The sequence below is a fragment of the Podarcis tiliguerta genome (genome assembly GCF_965153285.1).
Source record: "Podarcis tiliguerta genome assembly, chromosome: 2".
Classification (NCBI taxonomy): Eukaryota; Metazoa; Chordata; class Lepidosauria; order Squamata; family Lacertidae; genus Podarcis; species Podarcis tiliguerta.
The window spans coordinates 88,390,985-88,407,961 of record NC_139535.1 but is presented as its reverse complement, the minus strand read 5'-3'; the positions used below and the strand labels follow the sequence as shown (position 1 = coordinate 88,407,961).

General features: G+C 45.0%; 1 protein-coding gene across 1 annotated transcript in view; it reads left to right on the top strand.

Annotated features, from left to right (window-relative positions):
• The first annotated feature begins 144 nt into the window (after nucleotides 1–144).
• LOC310672564 (unconventional myosin-XVB-like) overlaps nucleotides 145–16,977 on the top strand; it is a 67,400-nt gene continuing 50,567 nt past the window's right edge. The window contains exons 1-10 of the mRNA XM_083429987.1: nucleotides 145–232; nucleotides 896–1,027; nucleotides 3,678–3,803; nucleotides 5,105–5,182; nucleotides 5,990–6,144; nucleotides 6,351–6,396; nucleotides 7,654–7,778; nucleotides 8,289–8,406; nucleotides 9,337–9,512; nucleotides 9,891–9,984. Of these exons, the coding sequence (XP_083286113.1) occupies nucleotides 992–1,027; nucleotides 3,678–3,803; nucleotides 5,105–5,182; nucleotides 5,990–6,144; nucleotides 6,351–6,396; nucleotides 7,654–7,778; nucleotides 8,289–8,406; nucleotides 9,337–9,512; nucleotides 9,891–9,984 (954 nt within the window). The 5' untranslated portion in view covers nucleotides 145–232; nucleotides 896–991. The remainder of the gene's footprint in view (nucleotides 233–895; nucleotides 1,028–3,677; nucleotides 3,804–5,104; nucleotides 5,183–5,989; nucleotides 6,145–6,350; nucleotides 6,397–7,653; nucleotides 7,779–8,288; nucleotides 8,407–9,336; nucleotides 9,513–9,890; nucleotides 9,985–16,977) is intronic.

The following is a 16,977-nucleotide window of genomic DNA, read 5'->3' as shown; positions in this document are numbered from 1 at the left end:
GTTAGCGCTATATGCTGAGACCATGAGGGTCTGTTGCCAATTTCTTCTTCTTCATGCAAGGTGCCACCTGCCACTTTCCTTGTGGACTTTGTGTACTGGAAGCAAAAGAGGTCTGGGTCTTTCTTTGTATCCACAGGATCTTGGGGTGAACAGCCTGGAACAGCTGTGCATTAACTTTGCCAATGAACACCTCCAGCACTTCTTCAGCAGAATAGTCATCACCCAAGAGGAGGTAAAATATAAAGCTAGGCACATGTAGGTAGGTGCACAACTTGTCCTGGAGCAAAAGAGGGAACCATTACATTGCACAGAGGTAGCTTCAGCTTTGAAAAGGCAAGTTGATAAAGAAAAAATTCACAATACATTTGCAGGTCTGAATCCTTTTTTCATGATTCATTGTGGCTGGTTGGGGCCAATTCATGCATAGATCTTGTCTTTTAGTTTGTGAATAAAGGCACAAAGATTTGATATGTATACAGCTGGCTCCAACCAGCATCATTGAATCATGAAAACAGAGTCCTTCTTATCAACCTGTCTTCTCATAGCTTCCTACCTCTCATGCAAAGGGTGTGTTTTTGTATGTATTGTTGGGAAAAGATACCCGAACCATAGATTAAGAAATAGTTTACAGCACAGCTTTCCAAACTTTTAATGTTGGTGACACACTTTTTAGAAATGCATCACTTTGTGGCAAATTCAGTTTTACTAGCAAACCAGAGGCTAAACTAACCCCTTTCCAGCACCAGGAGGAGTGTGGGGAGCGTTCATGTGACACACACACTGCCGCCGACACACTAATGTGTTGCTGCACAGAGTTTGATAAAGCTCTGGTTTACAGAATGACACGTTTGATATTATGGATGCAGGCTTCATTTGAATTATTTTTGACCACCAGGAGGAGTATGCAGAAGAAGACCTCATCTGGAGTCCTGTGTCCAAGATACCCAGCGAGTCCTGCCTGGATCTGATAGCTGCAAAGCCCCATGGGATTATGTGCATCCTGGACGATCAGACTTTACTATCACAGGTCAGGAGTTCATTAGATATCCTTTTCATATTTGCATGTCGGGTCCGGGGGTATTTTTGTGACGGATGGTTCGTAGAGAGGGAGCTAAATGGGTGCTCTCAAAGAGGGTCCATGAGTGCCTCTTCCTCAGAATGTTATTTTTCTTACATTGGATTTTGTTGAAGTGTTACAAGAGGTAGGTTATACCTAGATCTGGTGAGCAACATGCACACACACACACACACACACACAGAGAGAGAGAGAGAGAGAGAGAGAGAGAAAGTTTGACAAGAGTTGTTAATCAGATTTGCTGTGTGTACTTGGGTGACACATTGGCGCCGGTAAAGGTAAGGGACCCCTGACAGTTAAGTCCAGTTGCAGATGACTCTGGGGTTGTGGCGCTCATCTCGCTTTACAGGCCAAGGGAGCCGGCGTTTGTCTGCAGGCAGTTTTTCTGGGTCATGTAGACAGAATGACTAAGCCGCTTCTGGCACAATGCAACACCGAAACCAGAGCAGCGCACGGAAACACCGTTTACCTTCCCGCCAGAGCGGTATCTATTTATCTACTTGCACATTTTGGTGTGCTTTCAAACTGCTAGGTTGACAGGAGCTGGGACCGAGCAATGGGAGATCACCCCGTCACGGGGATTCGAACTTCCAGCCTTCGATTGGCAAGCCCAAGAGGCTCAGTGGTTTAGACCACAGTGCCACCCGCGTCCACAAAGCAAACACACAAAGTATGTACAACAGACACTCATCTCTAAACACCAGCAGATGCGCGTCAGGGAGCCCTGATTGGGTTGGCCTGGTCTCTACCATGTTTGCATGTTATGGGCATTCAACACAGGCATATGCTGTTCCAAATATGTGTTTGCAAGCATGTGTGCCTAGGGGGTGACTATCTTGCTTTTGCCAAATTTAATAGATTCCTACACGACATTCTCAAAAGCCTACTGCTCTTCTGGCAGAAACCTTAATAATTTAAACAGAGTGTGTGTTGGTGCAGTTGTCTAGTCATTTGGCCTATTTTGAAGGCATTTTCCAATTCTCTTGAGATGACCATCTGCCAAAAAAAAAAAAATTGGAAGTTGGCAGGCATGATAAAATAGAACAGCTGTGGACATTATTTAATAAATATTTGCTTTCTAGATTTCTGACTGCTCAGCTGGTATTCATTTGTTGCAGGAGATTCAGACATCTTTCCTCCAAAGGAAGCTTCTGTTCTGAGGACACTTGATTTCCACACACACACTGCCTGGTGTTAGATCCAGGTTTTGGAGAGTTGCCTTGGGCAAGTCACCCTCCCTCCTGTGAGTCTGCTTCCTCACTGCTGCAAGTCCAGAGGGCTTCTTCCAGTAGGCCCCCTTCCTGTGGTGTGGGCCTTTGGCAGATGTCTGGCCATGCAGACCCTTGGCACCACCCTGCTGAGCAAGCAGTGCACTCCCTTTCTCCAGAATTAGCATGAACGTCTCCCTTTCCTGTAGAGAGTATAAAGAAGTGGCAAACAGGATTAGACTGTCTTTTTACTTTGCAGCAGTCCAGTACAGTGGTACCTCAAATTACAGACGCTTCAGGTTACAGACGCTTCAGGCTACAGACTCCGCTAACCCAAACATAGTACCTCCGGTTAAGAACTTTACCTCAGGATGAGAACAGAAATCGTGCTCCGGCGGCAGCGGGAGGCCCCTTTAGCTAAAGTGGTACCTCAGGTTAAGAACAGTTTCAGGTTAAGAACGGACCTCTGGAACAAATTAAGTTCTTAACCCTAGGTACCACTGTACTTGGTACCAGACGGGGGAACTAATATAAGTTTAGCACTAAGAATCCCTTAAATATAAGATTGTACTTGTATCATATAGCAGTGGTTCCCAAACCTTTTTCTTCCCACTGACCACTTGAAAATCGCTGAAGATTTTGGTGGGCCATGCAATATTTCCCCCCCTGCCAAATGTAATGCTCTGTGCTGGATGTTGATATGATGTTTATTGTATTTTATTGCTTCTTTTATTTCTTATATTGTATTACCACTTGGTTTCCATAAAATTCGAATTCTAAGTGTTTTTCACAGGCACTCTGTGAGCCACCTGGTCCGTGGACCACAGTGGGAACCCCATGTCCTATTGAAATGGCATGATAACAAGCAAATTTAGTAGCATGTGGAGGTATTTTTAATGTTTAGGGATCCAAACCCACAGATAAACCAATTTGCTTGTTATTTGCTTGTTTGTTTTTATTTATAAAAGCATTTATCTACCACAGTTTATACACTGCAATATCAAGGTGGTTTGAAGCAATAAAACATCATTAAAAAAGCAATCATTGCAATCACTGGCCAGTCAAAACAGCTTCAAACAGGAGCATAGACCTGTCAGCATAAAAAAAGTCTTGAAAAGATGCCTAAAAGTCAAAAGCGAGGATACCTGCCAAATCTCGGCTGGTAGACAATTCCACATCATGGGGTTGGTGACACAATGGCTGCATATGCACTATACATTTAAAATATATGCCTGCTCTGTGAGGGCTACATTGCATTGCCCAGTATTCTTTTTTTTGGAGGGGGGGGGGGATGTTCTTCCAAATGTGCTTGAAAGGTATAGCATGCACACAGCCGAAATGCCCAACTTCTAGTTGTTACTTTGCTGTGTGTGAGAGTTTTCTTTCCTATCCAGGCCACAGACCACACCTTCTTACAGAAGTGCCATTACCATCATGCCAACAGCTCTTGGTACGTCAAGCCGAAGCTGCCTTTGCCTGTCTTCACTGTGCAGCATTATGCAGGACCAGTTACCTACCAGGTATATAGGAGCCTGCTCCCCTCCCAACATCCCCTGCTTCCCCTATTTAACCTGCGCTTGTTTGCCTAGCTCAAGCAGCACAAAGCAACTTTTGCTCACCCAAGCAAGTAGGACAGGCACAGGCAAACTCCGGCCCTCCAGATATTTGGGACTGCAATTCCTATCCCTGACCACTGGTCCTGTTAGCTAGGGATGATGGGAATTATAGTCCCAAACATCTGGAGGGCCAGAGTTTGCCTATGACTGAAGTAGGACATGTCAATTTGCCACAACTTCATCTGGTGAGGTTCTGGACGGCAGCGTACACAAGTGCCACTTTACTACTGCTAGTAATCCAAAGGAAGAGCCCTGGTTGTATCAGTCTCTTCACTCTGGATTGGTCGCCCAACAGGGGTGTCCAAAGAGCTCACAGTTTTGCAACCCCAAATTGAATAGTCTGAAAGTGCCTTCTAAACATGCATACAGTGGTACCTTGGGTTACAAACCCTTCAGGTTACAGACTCCACTAACCCAGAAATAGTACCTCGGGTTAAGAACTTTGCTTCAGGATGAGAACAGAAATCGCATGGCAGCAGCAGGAGGCCCCATTAGCTAAAGTGGTACCTCAGGTTAAGAACAGTTTCAGGTTAAGAACGGACCTCCAGAACGAATTAAGTTCTTAACCCGAGGTACCACTGTACTGCTCTTTCAATTTGTCCTCTTCCAATCTGTTATCTAGAGTAGAATTCTAAGTAGCACTAAATGGGGTATGCATACACCGAATGAGGTCCCCTCGCTCAATAAGACTCCCCCTGTCTTATTTCCCTAAATCTGATCTTGGTTTTTCTCCAACCCTCCAGAACAGATTTACGGGACAATGGAGGGGGAAGTCCCATTGTGAGAGTAGTTCTTGTTTCAGGTATGCAACAACTTACTTGAGCGCTGTCCATTGTATTGAATGGTTCTTTAGGAAAAGAAGGGCTAGACAATTTTTTTTTGGGGGGGGGGGAATAGAACTGAAATTATGACTTGATTATTATTACTTATCCTGGTTTCTAATCTGCAAAAACAAGTCAAGAGTTGGGGTTGAAGAACTTCCTCAGAAAAGGCTGGAAATCAGGATTGCAAGTAAACTAAGAACTATAGTGACAGGAGATTCACAGTGCACTCCTGAACATGTCTACTTAGAAGTCCCATTGATGGACTTCAGGGGAGTTTACTCCTAGGTAAGTGGGAAAGTTGGTATCGGATTGCAGCCTCAAAAGCTCTGTTAACATAGTTTTTAAAAACAAATGAGAGTGATGTGGAATTTGGCTTTACAGGTCCACAAATTTCTGAATAAAAACCACGATCTGTTACGCACAGAGGTCCTGGAGATATTTTCCCACAGCCACCACAAGGTACAATCAAATAGTTTGGGTTAATTATTATGCTTCACTGCAGACTATTCCTATGATCTCACAGTCAAGAGACGTAGAGCTCTGTCTGATACTAATTTCTTTGTGCTGCGGTACTGGTAGACATCAAGAGACACTTAATTGTATACCAGTTTCCTGGTGGATAGAAAAATCACTCCTGAGGTGTATATGCTTTCACATGACACTCCCTTGTTCCAAGATAGTTTTGTTTTGTTTGTTTGTTTCAGAGAGGAGTTGGTTTATTTTTAGATTTATTTTATAACTGGTGCAAACATCTGCATCTATGGTTTCATCTTTTGCATAAGCAGCACTGGTTGATCAAACTTTTATATATAAAGAACACAGTGGTACCTCGGGTTACAGATGCTTCAGGTTACAGACTCCGCTAACCCAGAAATAGTACCTCGGGTTAAGAACTTTGCTTCAGGATGAGAAAAGAAATCGTGCTCCAGTGGCGCGGCGGCAGCAGGAGGCCCCATTGGCTAAAGTGGTATCTTAGATTAAGAACAGTTTCAGGTTAAGAACAGACCTCTGGAACGAATGAGGTTCTTAACCAGAGGTTCCACTGTACTGTGTAATTGTAGAACCTTATGTAAAGGACATATGTTCTAAGAGGCTATAATAAAAGTTTTATTTTATTTGTTGACCTATTGGATTGTTTGAAAACTGCTCTTTGCTTTTTTCATTGGCAGAGTATGGAGTGAGCTAGTCCTTCTCCATGCTAACGTTTCAACTAAATGTTCTAAGTTTATTCTGAAACTTTGATTTATTTTGTCCACCTCTCTGAAGCTGGTGTCCCACCTTTTTGAGAAAGTGAAGGAACAGCGGATGAACCAGAGAGAACCGGGAAGTGGAACTAGAGTCCAAGGGCCGACGCATCAAGCTTCTACGTTAGTGTCTAGATTCCAGCACTCCTTGCAAGATCTCACAGCTAAACTAGACAGGTGAGGGAATGTGGTGGTGCTACCACCAATTTGTGTTGCCACCTCACGGCACGGAGCATGAGCCTGTGGGAAGGCGAGGTCAAAGAGTGAGCTGCTGATCACCCATTCAGTGAGCTGTGGTGCTGAAGATGGAGAATTAGTTTGGAGCCACATCTCATGCTGTTTTAAAATGGACGCACTTTACTTCTTTTCTCTCTATCCTACAGGAGCCACATTTTCTTTGTTCGGTGCATCAAGCCTAATTCCAAAAAGGTAAGACTTGGTTTTCGCAGGGCTAGGCTGTACCTGAGGCTGTCTTTGAGATGCTACCAAAACAATGCCCCAGCTGAGTTATGCAAATCAATGGAAAGTTCTGCCATACACATGCTCAAGGATAGCTCAGTCAGTAGAGCATGGGACTCTTAATCTCACGGTCACGGGTTCAAGCCTCACATTCGGCGAAAGATTCCTGCATTGCCTGGAGTTGAGCTAGATGACCCTCGAGGTCCTTTCCACCTCTACAATTCTATGATTCTGTGAAAACATGCTCTAACCCAGGTGTTGGGGACCTCTGGATCTCCAGGTGTTGCTGAACTACAGCGTCCATCAACTTTTGCCATTGGCAGTTCCATGGATGCTTGTCCAATTACCAGAAAGTCTGCTCCTGAGCACAGTAACGCTTTGGCAGCCCACCCCACGTATTCTGATGGCTAGAAACAAGCTAGAAACTAGCTGTAAAAACAAAGGACACTTTAGATGTCCATCTAGTTCCTCTGCTAGAAACAGTGTCAAATCACGTATACAGTGGTACCTCTGGATGCGAACAGGATCCGTTCCAGAGCCCCGCTCGCATCCTGAAGCAAACGCAGCGTGCGCGGGTCGCGATTCACCTCTTCTGTGCATGTGCGTGACGTCATTTTGGGCGTCTGCGCATGCGCAAGCAGCGAAACTTCTGGGTTACTTCCGGGTCGCCGCGGAGCGCAACCCGAAAACGCTCATAACCCGAGGTATGACTGTATATGGAAGCTAGATGAGAAACTGTTTTGCTCATGGCAGGTTTTGAACCAATATTCCCTCTCATGTATTCAAAATCTCAGCCACCCAGTAAATAGTAATCATGTGGACTATAACACCTAAGAAGGGCTGGTGTCTTACTCTACATAGGCTGCCCTGACACAAGCCATTTGGGTAGCCATGGATTTGCATTATCCATCCCTTTACTGCAAGGGTGTCCGTATGACGTCTTCCTCACCCCAGTGTTGTCCTTTATCTACCCCCCTCCCCACGCTTTAAATGTGCTTTTCCTTTAAAATCTTTGGAAAGTTGGAATTGGGAAAAGACCTCCAATTAAAGAGGGGAAATGTCCAGGGCAGCACAGGAATATCCACATGTTGTTCGGATGTGGACAGATGTACCGGTAATTTGTGGGGGGAGCTGACAAGGTACTGGTTCTTTCCAGTGGCCTTTCTGTGTCTTGTCCTTGTTCACTTCTTTATTTGGCCAATTGAGACCATTCTCTTTAAACTTCAGGTGCCAAACATATTTGATACTGAATACGTGGCTTCTCAGCTAAGGCATTCTGGGATTTTGGAGGCCATATGCATCAGGAAAGAAGGTTATCCCATCCGCATTCCATTCCGCCATTTCCTAATCAGGTGAGCCTGTTACCTCCTATTTTAACACAACGTTGTAAAAGAAAGGCACACCAATAACATAATAACAATTTAAGATGCAATAACGATAGTAAATCAAGCACGCCAAACCAAACAGTTGGAGCAATAAAACACAGCGGCTCTCGCAGCCAACTTCAAAAGTTTTAAAACACTAATTGGAAAAGACTTCCAGGGTCAAAATCGGGTGTTATTCCAGACTATAGGAGCCATACTCAGAAGATACAGCAGTTGATCCTACATTTGGACATTCTCTGCAGACTCTTCATCTGACATTAGGGAGTTGGAGGGGTGGGAAAGAGGGAGGTTTCTGAAAGCCTGGAACTTTGTGGTAAGGAAAAATGCACTGGAAAGCATAGAACCACCATGCAAACAAATCAGAACAAATGCTCCATAGACAGGTTGTCCCTGGCTCCTGAAGTGCTGGGATTTGCTTCCTTTCTCTGTAACACCCTGTGCTGAAGCAGATGGTTCTGTCTCCTTTCTGCTCATCAGGTATGGAGTCCTGGCCGGCCGAGGGCAGAACTCCTTGCAGGAGAGAGATGGCTGCGCCGCAGTGCTTTCACAGGTGGTGGGAGATCTCTCGGAGCTCTATCAGATTGGAGTCACCAAGGTGGTGTGCCTTAGCACTTCTCTTCCCCGCAACTTATGAAAGACCGGGTGCATGCTGTTGGTTTCATGGGGGGGGTGCATTCTCTTGGTAACCTCATGACTCTTTATCACTGCCATGTGCTCTGTACAGGGCTACCCTTGGCCTGGTGCAAAATGCTGCAGATAGACAGTTGATGGAGACAACAACTATCGTCAGCATGTAACTCCAGCGCTCGAAAGCTTTCACTGGCTAGTCATACGCTACCAGGCCAGGTTCAGGGTTCTTATATTGATTTACAAGGTCCTTAACAACTTGGGTCCAGGGCATCTCAAGGACTGCCTAATTCCTTATATGGCCAAGTGGGGATTTGAAGGTCCTGTTCTAACACCTGGCCACTATACTACAAAGGCTCTTGATTCCAAAGGGGCAACTGGATTAGAGACTTGGGGAATCGCCAGGCTTAGGGACCAATTTTGGCCCTCCAAGACTCTCTATCAGGCCATACCCTTCACTGACCCAAATGTTTTTGCCTGTAATGTGTCTGATACCGACTCTTACTTATCTGAATGGAGGATAGAGGGTGTGTGTTGGAACTAACTGTACAGAGATAAAATGAACATTTGTTGCTCTACCCACTTTCACCACTGGCATGTGGTCCTTTCGAGGTTGCCCAAAAGGAATGCTGCCCTTAGGCTGGAAAAGGTGGTTTTGCCTAAATGGGCTCTTTTAGTTGCTAACTGGTAAAATAAATATTTTGGTATAAATCAAATATATACACTGAGCCTCATGCTCGACTGGAGAAAGAAAGTAAATATGAAATAAACACTCACTAGATGCATTTATTTGCATAGTCTTTGACAAATTGGTCATTGAAGACTTGGGCGTAGGTAATAATAAGGGCTGTTCACTTGCAAATAGCAATGTTCTTTATTGCCTCCTTTCCCCGCCCAGGTGTTCTTGAAGGAAAAAGCGAGGCAGATGCTAGAGAGAAGATGGAATCAAAAGCTGAGCTGGGCGATTGTTACCCTTCAACGCAATCTCAGAGGCCTCATCAACCGTAGGCGGTTCCAGGTCTTCAAGGAGAAGGCCTTGGTCATCCAGGCTCATTTCCGGGGTTACCTGGCAAGGTCAGAAAGTGCAAAGGCTGTAGTGCTGTTGGAAGGCTTGAAGGCCACAGAACTGAACTGCCAAGGAGTGTGGTGGAGTCTCCTTCTTTGGAGGTCTTTAAGCAGAGGCTTGACAACCATATGTCAGGAGTGCTCTGATGGTGTTTCCTGCTTGGCAGGGGGTTGGACTCGATGGCCCTTGTGGTCTCTTCCAACTCTATGATTCTATGATTCTATGAACTGTTTTTAGCATTAAATGAAAGGCCAAACTCCATTCAGCCCTGGTGCAATCATGCGTACTGATTTCAGTGGGACTGGCTAGAAAGCTCCCCCCCCCCCCACCACATTCTCACAGTTGTCTCTTGTTTCCTGACTTCCCCTTTTCTTTGTAACCTCCAGGAAACGGTACCAAAGATTGAAGAAGACCCTGATGCGGTTTGGGGTGGCCATGCTCGTCTCTAGACCACTGACTCATAAGAGGAGGCAATACCAGGTAATAGGGTTACTGACAATTGGCAATGCAATAGGTAATACACTTTTCTGCTATAAGGTTTTATTTGAGGGATTGTGTGTGACGTGGGTTAAAGCTATGGTTTTCCCAGTAGTGCTGTATGGAAGTGAGAGCTGGACCATAAAGAAGGCTGATCACCAAATAATTGATGCTTTTGAATTATGGTGCTGGAGGAGACTCTTGAAAGTCCCATGGACTGCAAGAAGAGCAAACCTATCGGTCCTGAGTGCTCACTGGAAGGACAGATCCTGAAGCTGAGGCTCCAGTACTTTGGCCACCTCATGAGAAGAGAAGACTCCCTGGAAAAGACCCTGATGTTGGGAAAGATGGAGGGCACAAGGAGAAGGGGACGACAGAGGACGAGATGGTTGGACAGTGTTCTCGAAGCTACCAGCATGAGTTTGACCAAACTGCGGGAGGCAGTGGAAGACAGGAGTGTCTGGCGTGCTCTGGTCCATGGGGTCACGAAGAGTCGGACACAACTAAACAACAACAACAGTGTGACATGGGGATTCTCAGCACATACGTTTTAGACAAGGTCGCAACAACAGAAAGCAAGGCAAGTTAGCAAGTTAATGCTTGCAACAGTGAATGATAGTGGAGATGGTCGTACTTTGAAGTTGTCTGGAGGTCCAGCAGAAGATATAGAAAAGAGAAGCAGTTTCTCTGTGTGGGCTATCCACATGCTGTTCACACACTCCAGGGCATTCTGTTATTGGAAGTATGTCACGGGACAGAGAGGGAACGCCCTTGGGGCAAGGGAAGGGGGAGTATCAGAGCAAGGAGAATCAGAAAGGAAATACAGGGCTCTCTGATGCTGCAAAGCCCTGTCACCAACCAGGAAGTTCAGGAACAGAAGGGGAAGCGGTGCCTTCCCACGCCTGCTATGTTGGAGAAGGAACCAAAGGAAGCCACTCCCCAAATCTGACTCGTCCGATTCAGATGCATGATTAGGAACTGTAGCTGTTTGCACATATGTTAATAAAGAACTGTAAATATCTCTCTGAGTGAGCAGAGGGTGTTTATTGCGAAGAGCAGACATCACCTTGACAAAGTAGGACTGGTGGAAGAGGGGGGGAAACAGAGGTGCTGAAACTCACCATGAACACCTCTCTTGTTCTGTTATAATGACAATGGTGCCCACCTGAGAGGTACCAGAACTGAGTTGCAGCGAGTTCTGGCTGAAAAAATGCCCTGATTGTAACCATTATATACACAGGGCAGAATGATGTGGTCGATTTGAGTGGTAGAAATCTGGGCTGTACCTCTTTAGGAGTCATATGGAGTCATTTATTTACTTTTTGAAACTCTATGCATGTAGAAAGTTGTGCATCAGATTGGAATGTTGAATGAAGACCTCTTCATTCAATGTATTCAATGAATCATTCATTCAAAATATCTGGAGGGCCAAGTTTGCCTATGCCTGTTCTTCATTCAATGAATGAAGAACAGGCATAGGCAAACTTGGCCCTCCAGATATTTTTGGGACTACAGTTCCCATCATCCCTGACCACTGTTACTGTTAGCTAGGGATGATGGGAGTTGTAGTCCCATATCATCTGGAGGGCCGAGTTTGCCTATGCCTGATCAAGAAGCTTTTTTAATTGAGGAAGCAACTAGCTAAGGGCAGGAAATGAAAAACAATCCAAGGTGGCATTTTTGGCGGGGACGGTAGATTGGAGTAAGAGTCTCTGTAATGCATTTCCAAAAACTTGCCTAGGGAGTAGCCCAGTTTGGACCTGTGTCACCCACATCTGGCTACTGGAATTATCAGGTGGTCTCAATCGTTGTGTGAGGTTAGTCCAGAATAATGTGTGCCCAACTCCCAGAACGGCTGTGAGCACTAATCATGTGTGTATCTTTTGAGAAACACCCTGAACATTCGTCTGCTGTGCTCTGACAACTTCATTTATATCTCTAAAATATTTGTTACCAGTGCTAGGGTATTACTGGTGTTACTATACTAGAAAATTTCAGCGTTTTCACCAGCAGTCATGACTCTGGAGAAGATGAAACTTGGAAAAGAAACCGAGGCTAGCGCTCATTGTCATTGGTTTTTTTATCATGTATATTCTGGCTAAAAAGCAACCCCCCACCCCTGGGCTTTTAATTTGGGGAGCACCTTCTAACGATAGTTTTGTTCTGGGCACCGGCAAATGAGGACTGCTTTTCAGTCCAGGGGCAGCCATGGTAACCCTGTGGGTAGCCTCATTCTATTGGTGGGTAAGGATGAATGCAGGCAAAAGTGGGTGGAGCAACAGATGTGACCATCATTTTCGTATAGCCAGCTGCATTCTGTTCAGAGGTTTCTATGCATACACTAGGGCCGCTTGTGGACCCTAACTGGTTGGCAGCACAAAAATGTTTGCTTTTTGCAATCTGGAATCATTTGTGTTCATCCTAAACATGCTGCTTTCTGCGTAAATTGAATCTGGATCCTGCCATCCACAGGGACGGGTATGGTTATTGGATACATGTTTGAAAAACCTTCCCTTTGATTAGGTTATTTGGAACCTTTTGCTTGCTTTACATGCCCCAGGTGAACAGAGAAGGAAGTGGCCCATGTGAATGTGGTGTATGCCTACCCACAATGTCACTGAGCGGGTGTGGATACACCTCCCCACCAGAGCTGCCTACATCTGTTGCAAGGGAGCAGGTGGCACTGAGCTTCTTGGTCTTGCTGATCAGAAAGTCGGTGGTTCGAATCCCCACAACAGGGTGAGCTCCCATTGCTCTGTCCCAGCTCCTCCCAACCTAGCAGTTTGAAATCACATCAGTGCAGGTAGATAAATAGGTACCCCTGCGACAGGAAGGTAAATGGCATTTCCGTGCGCTCTGGTTTCTCTCACGGTGTTCTCTTGCACCAGAAGCGGTTTAGTCCTGCTGGCCACATGACCTGGAAAGCTGTCTGTGGACAAATGCCGGTTCTCTCAGCCTGAAAAGCGAGATGAGTGCCACACCCCATAGTTGCCTTTGACCTGTCTTAACTGTCCAGTTGTCCTTTACCTTTACATCTTTTGTAAAATGGACTCACTGCGAGGTAATGCAGTGTGGATCTGCAATGAGCTTTAGTTTTGGAATGAAGCCACTTTCTCATTTTTAGGGAAGGAAAATATGAAATAGGCGTAGATTGTGTGAGGACTACATAGAAAATACAAGTACAGTCATACCTTGGTTGTTGAATGGAATCTATTCCGGAAGTCCGTTCAACTTCCAGAAATGTTTGCTGACCAAGGCGTGGCTTCTGATTGGCTGCAGGAGCTTCCTGTACTCAATCGGAAGCCGCAGAAGCTGCGTCGGACATTTAGCTTCCAAAAACCATTCACAAACCAGAACACTAACTTCCGGGTTTGCGGCATTCAGGAGCCAAAACAGACGAGTACCAAGGCATTTGACAACCAGGGTACAACTGTACTCTTTATCCATTGGTTCTAAAATAGAATGCTAATTGTCTACAGCCACCACACTTCCTTTATCTTAGAAAGTAAGAGGCATTATCACACTCCAGGCAAGTGCGTTCAAGAAGGGCACAGAGGAGGGCCAGTGAAGATTGTGGTCTGGTGTAGAGTGGGTTGTGGTCTGGTGTAGAAGGGGCTTGGGAGAGTCTTAAGGGCTTTATAAAAAGGCCTGAAGACCATATTCAGCATCTCAACCTGAGGTTCCCCACCCCTGGTTGTAAATGAGACTTGTCAGGTGTCTTACATGCAAAGCACAGGTAGCCTTGATCTCCAGGAACTACGAAGAACCCTGGCTTATTCAAATGTGACGCAGTTAATATGTGGGAAGGTACAAGGTCAACATGAGAAACTCTGACACACCTTTCCACCTGTTCTCCGGGACTCCCAGATAAGCAGAGAACATCCTGGTGTACCCTCCAATGCTTCTGGCTAAATTGCTTTTTGACTCGCCCTGAGAAAAGAAAGCTCAGAGGGCCAAAAGCCATGGCAAGGATTGTCTCTGAAAGTACCAGGAAAATGGCCACCAGGTGTGTGGTGATAAGTCCTGGGAGGCTCTGTGATATGCATGCACTTCAAGTCTTCCTAGTCTGCTGTTCTGCCTGAGTTGAGCATGTGCTGGGCACCTGTCCTTCCCAGCCTGAATAGCTCCTGGCTCTTCTATCCCAGGAAGCCACCACAAAGCTGCGCTTTGGCTTCATCATTCCTGCCCTCAGTGTTTACTTTATGAATACACTCAGCACTTAGGAAAGAAAACGCAGCAGTGTAAGGTCTCAAAGTTCACTGTTAAGACTTGCAGAACCTCCCTCTCCTTGTCATTCCGCACTGGGAGGACTTTAGCCCTCTTCAGCCTTAACCTGGGCTGCGTCCCCTTGTAGCTCCTTTTGGCTGCTCAGTGGCAACAGCCACACAGCTGCGCTCAGTGGGGAGGAAGAGAAAGGATACTCCATAGATCACGGAAGAGCAGGCAAGTGCCATTGTACAGGGCTCAGCAAATGTTTCGTTTACATATGGGAAAGACAAAGCCAGATAGGAGATTATGATTCTGCCACTCTATATGTCCTTCTGGGGAGAAATAAACACTCAGCTGTGAACCTTCATGGGCTGGTTTAGAATTGCATTCTCCAGCAGCCGGAAGGACACAGTACTGTATACGTTTGCTGGGAGCAGTCATATAGGACATTTGTAATGTTAAATGCTAATGTAGCTTAGAGTTAAATAACTGGGACTAAATAGCATTGGGTAGAGAATTGCATTACCCTCTCCCATTCCATGCTGTTAAAACTTCCTGAAGCACCTGATTTTAGCCACAGGATACTGGATTTGATGAACCATGGGTACGGGGCCCACCTGAAAATAAAGTTGTATGTGACCTGCCAAGGACATTGCTATAAAGTCATTGATTCATATTCTGGTTAAACATCTGTGGATAATTGTATTGTAGGCATAAAAGAGTTACCGTATTTTGCCATGCATAAGCCAATGTTTTTTGCTTAAAAAATTGGGGGTCGTCTTATACATGGATGGTGAATGCACAGGGGTTAAAGAAAACACTACTCACATCCCCGTGGCTACTGTGAACAAGCTGCCAGAACCGCCCAAGCCACTGTCCCTCCCGAGTGCCAGGCTTTGGCGATGTCTCAAAAAACACTCAAAAACTTTGGGCGATCTTGGTTCCTGATGGGGCATGCTACCCCAGGTTGCTATGCCAGTGCCGGTGCTTTGAATATTTAATAAAATATCAAAGTTCTATTTGATGTTTAAAATATTGATTTCTTAATTCTGGGTTCAAAAAAATAGGGGTCGTCTTATACCTGGGGGTGTCTTATACACGGGAAAATACGGTATCTACTGCCCTCACATTACAACAATGATGATGTGGTATGTGCAGGGTTAGGGATTGTAGGGTTTAACAGGGTTATAAGAAAGGTCTGTGAAACAAACCAGAGAGGAGGGGAAAATGAAAGAGTCTTAAAGAGCTCAGCCTGCCTTGGTTTTCAGTCGTACCTTCAGAGATGGGAGTTGCTATACCTTACAGTGAGGGTACCCATTGTGGTGCCCGCCCTCCGATGTTCTGAACTACAACTCCCATTATCCCTGATTGTTCACCATGCTGGCTTGGGCTAAAAACATCTGGAGGGCGCCACATTGGCTGCTGCTCTACAGTAGGGAGATTTGCACCATCTAGATTGACAAGAGAATTCAAATCCCCTTATCATAAGGAGAACATAAAAAGGGCCTGTTGGATCGAGCCAGGTGTGGTGCATCTAGTGCAGTACCCTGTTCTCACAGTGGCCAACCAGATGCCTATGGAAAGTCCCAAAAAGAAGGACATGAGAGATGAGTGCCACAACTCTCTCCTCATCTCTGATTCCCATCAACTTGTATTCAGGAGCATACTTTTCTCTGGGCAGTTTTGTCACACCATGCATGAGCTTACCGCTCTGTATCATGTCTCCTCTTACCTTTTCATTTAAACTAAAAAGGCCAACCTTTCCTCACAGAGGAGTTGTGCCATCCCTTTGATGATTTTCCTGAACCTTCTCCAGCTGTATAATACCCGTTTTCAGGTGACTGGAACCGTACACAGTACCCCAAGTATGGTTGCAGAATACACTGTCATAATATCAATACGATCTGTGGCAATTTTATTTTAAATTCGTCCCTAATTATCATTAGCATGAAATTTACCTTGCCTCACATGGGTTCATCTTCATCAAGCTATCAGGCACGACCCCCCAGGTCGTATTCCTGGTCAATCATCTCCACTTCATTTTTTAATAATAATAATAATAATAATAATAATAATAATAATAATAATAATAATACAGTGGTACCTCTGGTTACATACGCTTCAGGTTACATACGCTTCAGGTTACAGACTCTGCTAACCCACAAATAGTACCTTGGGTTAAGAACTTTGCTTCAGGATGAGAACAGAAATCGTGCTCTGGCGGCGCGGCAGCAGTGGGTGGCCCCATTAGCTAAAGTGGTACCTCAGGTTAAGAACAGTTTCAGGTTAAGAACGGACCTCCGGAACTAATTAAGTACTTAACTCGAGGTACCACTATAATAATAATAATAATTTATTTATTATTTATATTTTTTAACATGCTTTTTATTAGGTTATTACTACAACACATACACATACACACCACACTTTAAAAATATATATAAAAAAATCAAGTCCACTTCAGACCCCCTTTACCCTTGTTTTCATTGAAATGCATTTGCTGTTTTGCATCCCCTTCGTTCAGTTCAGAGATGTTCTTTTGGAGCTCTTTGCCACCCCAAACAATTGAGTATCATTCACAAACTTGACTACCTCATTCCTCACCCCAAACCCTTATATCATTTATAAACAATTTAAAAAGCACAGCTCCTAGTAGCAATCCTTGGGTAATGCTGGAATTTCTTTTGCGCAAAGGATAGTCTGTCAGTGAACACACCTTGCAAGCATGCATGATTTTTTTTTTATCCTGTCCTGATTACAGAGGAACGAGTCACTGGGCAAAGGTGC